At 36.6% G+C, this 2,002-nt stretch overlaps 1 protein-coding gene across 1 annotated transcript in view; it reads right to left on the bottom strand.

Moving 5' to 3' along the window:
• Nucleotides 1–2,002, bottom strand: part of LOC109844929 (fructose-bisphosphate aldolase 3, chloroplastic) — a 15,366-nt gene that overhangs the window by 1,008 nt on the left and 12,356 nt on the right. The window contains exons 3-5 of the mRNA XM_020414104.1: nt 1,504–1,613; nt 1,314–1,404; nt 475–744 (exon numbers count right to left, since the gene is read on the bottom strand). Of these exons, the coding sequence (XP_020269693.1) occupies nt 475–744; nt 1,314–1,404; nt 1,504–1,613 (471 nt within the window). The remainder of the gene's footprint in view (nt 1–474; nt 745–1,313; nt 1,405–1,503; nt 1,614–2,002) is intronic.

Below are 2,002 nucleotides of genomic sequence, written 5' to 3'. Positions count from 1 at the left end.
TCAGAGCTTAAAAGTCATTAATAATTAATAACAGCTAAAGTATAATGTGTAATTATCATACATAATGGATTGGTTCCGACTAAAAAAGAGAGGTGAAAGATTAACAGGTCGCGTGGAGAGGAGACATCAACAGAACGTGGGATGTGCGGTTGATATGTAAACTAAGGAGTTAATATAGGCATATAACACAGTATTCAGTAGGAAGTTTAACTTATCAAGAAATAATTATGATATTTTTTTGTCTCTTAATGCATCCAGGGAGCTTTTAAACATGGTAAAATTCTAATGGGAACTTTGCTTATCGGCTATCACTAGCTAATCAAGAGGGGTCAGCTGTAACAGCAAATAATGCGAGAAGAAGGAAACCCCAAACATTTCCTAATCTTTGATTTAATACATGTTGGTAATTGACCTTTTCAGTATTAAAAAACAATAACATAAAATGAAAGAACCGCAGTTCACAATGAGTTGTACCATGATGCCAGGAACGGCAGGCGGTACTCTCCTGTTGAGCATCTTGAGGGTATATTTGGCAATGGTCTCAGGAGTTGCCTTCTCTTTATGTTCAGCACCAGGAGTAACCATACTAGGCTTCAACAGGATTCCCTCAAACATGACATTATTTTCAGCCAAGTAGTAGAAGACCTCTGACCATACTTTCTCTGCTACCTCAAGTGTCTGATCAATCGAATGGTCTCCATCAAGGAGAATCTCAGGTTCTACAATTGGTACAAGACCATTATCCTGCAAACCTTTACTGTTAGAGAAAATATCCTCTGACAACTATCTCTCACTATATGACCTTCTAGACAAGCAAAACCAAGAGATTCATATCATTACTGAGAGCTATTGGAGTTTTTACACTAGATCATTTAAAGTTGATCATGATGAAATAAGCAGAAAATCTTTGATTTAGGTGACCATTACTGAAATATCTTCAATGAAACACAACTTGCTATAATTAAAAGAATTAATGCAGCACAACTTCCATCATTGTCCACAAAGTGGTGCTTGCTTGCCCCCAGAACATAAAAGGGAAGGTTAATCTGCATTACATTCTCATCAAGATGATGTTTCTTGTGATGCTCTACCAAAACTGCAATCCAATCACTAAACAGATATGGTTGTATGGAAGTCAAAATGATGCAAGCTTGACTGAATATTGGTCTCCAACAAATGAAAAATAAAGATCTATCCTGGAGAAAGGAGTTGTCAAACGACATAATTCAACAATGGTGGACTTCAATACCGCATCACCTCAGTTGTAGGTTATAATAATTAGGATCTAACTCTATCATGGAATCCAATAATACCTGAGAAATGGCAGCATATCTTGCAAGCCCCCAGGCAGCCTCCTTAACAGCAAGGGCAGAAGGGCCACAAGGAATGCTAACCACTGTTCGCCTGATATGATGATAATAACAATCAAACAGAAGGGTGAATAAATAATAGATAATAAAAGAAAGAGCAGTCATGAATTTCCAACAAAGAGTTCAAGCTCACCACTTAGCAAAGCGTGCCCCTTGCTTGTAATACTCAGCACTCCTTGAAGCCAATCCATCTAATCCTTGGCACCAAGATTCATTGTTTGATCCTGGTAGGGGAACTAAACCCTTAAAAGAGAGAAAAAGAAGCCGAATACTAATTAATACATGTTCTCTAATGACCATGGTAATAATCATAGTTGAAGAGCATGACAAGGCAAAACAAAGCAGAAAAGGGAATATTAGTGACAATTTGGGATTTCACACACACACACACACATACACACACTCTTACCTATAAAAATATCCAAATAGGTATAGTAACAAAGGTTCTATTATTATAAAATATTTGAGACATAAAATTAACAAATAATGTTATGATTACTTAAAGATGACACAAAAATAAAACAAATAAATAGCGGAAGCCCATGTTAAAGGAACTTTGCTCGAGTGACATATTCTTCTGGACATCTTTCTTTTCAAAAGAAGTTCTACACACAGTGACTTCAAATGCCCCC

This window comes from Asparagus officinalis, chromosome 6 (genome assembly GCF_001876935.1).
Source record: "Asparagus officinalis chromosome 6, Aspof.V1, whole genome shotgun sequence".
Classification (NCBI taxonomy): domain Eukaryota; kingdom Viridiplantae; phylum Streptophyta; class Magnoliopsida; order Asparagales; family Asparagaceae; genus Asparagus; species Asparagus officinalis.
The sequence above is the reverse complement of the archived record's forward strand: the minus strand, read 5'-3'. Positions and strand labels throughout refer to the sequence as shown.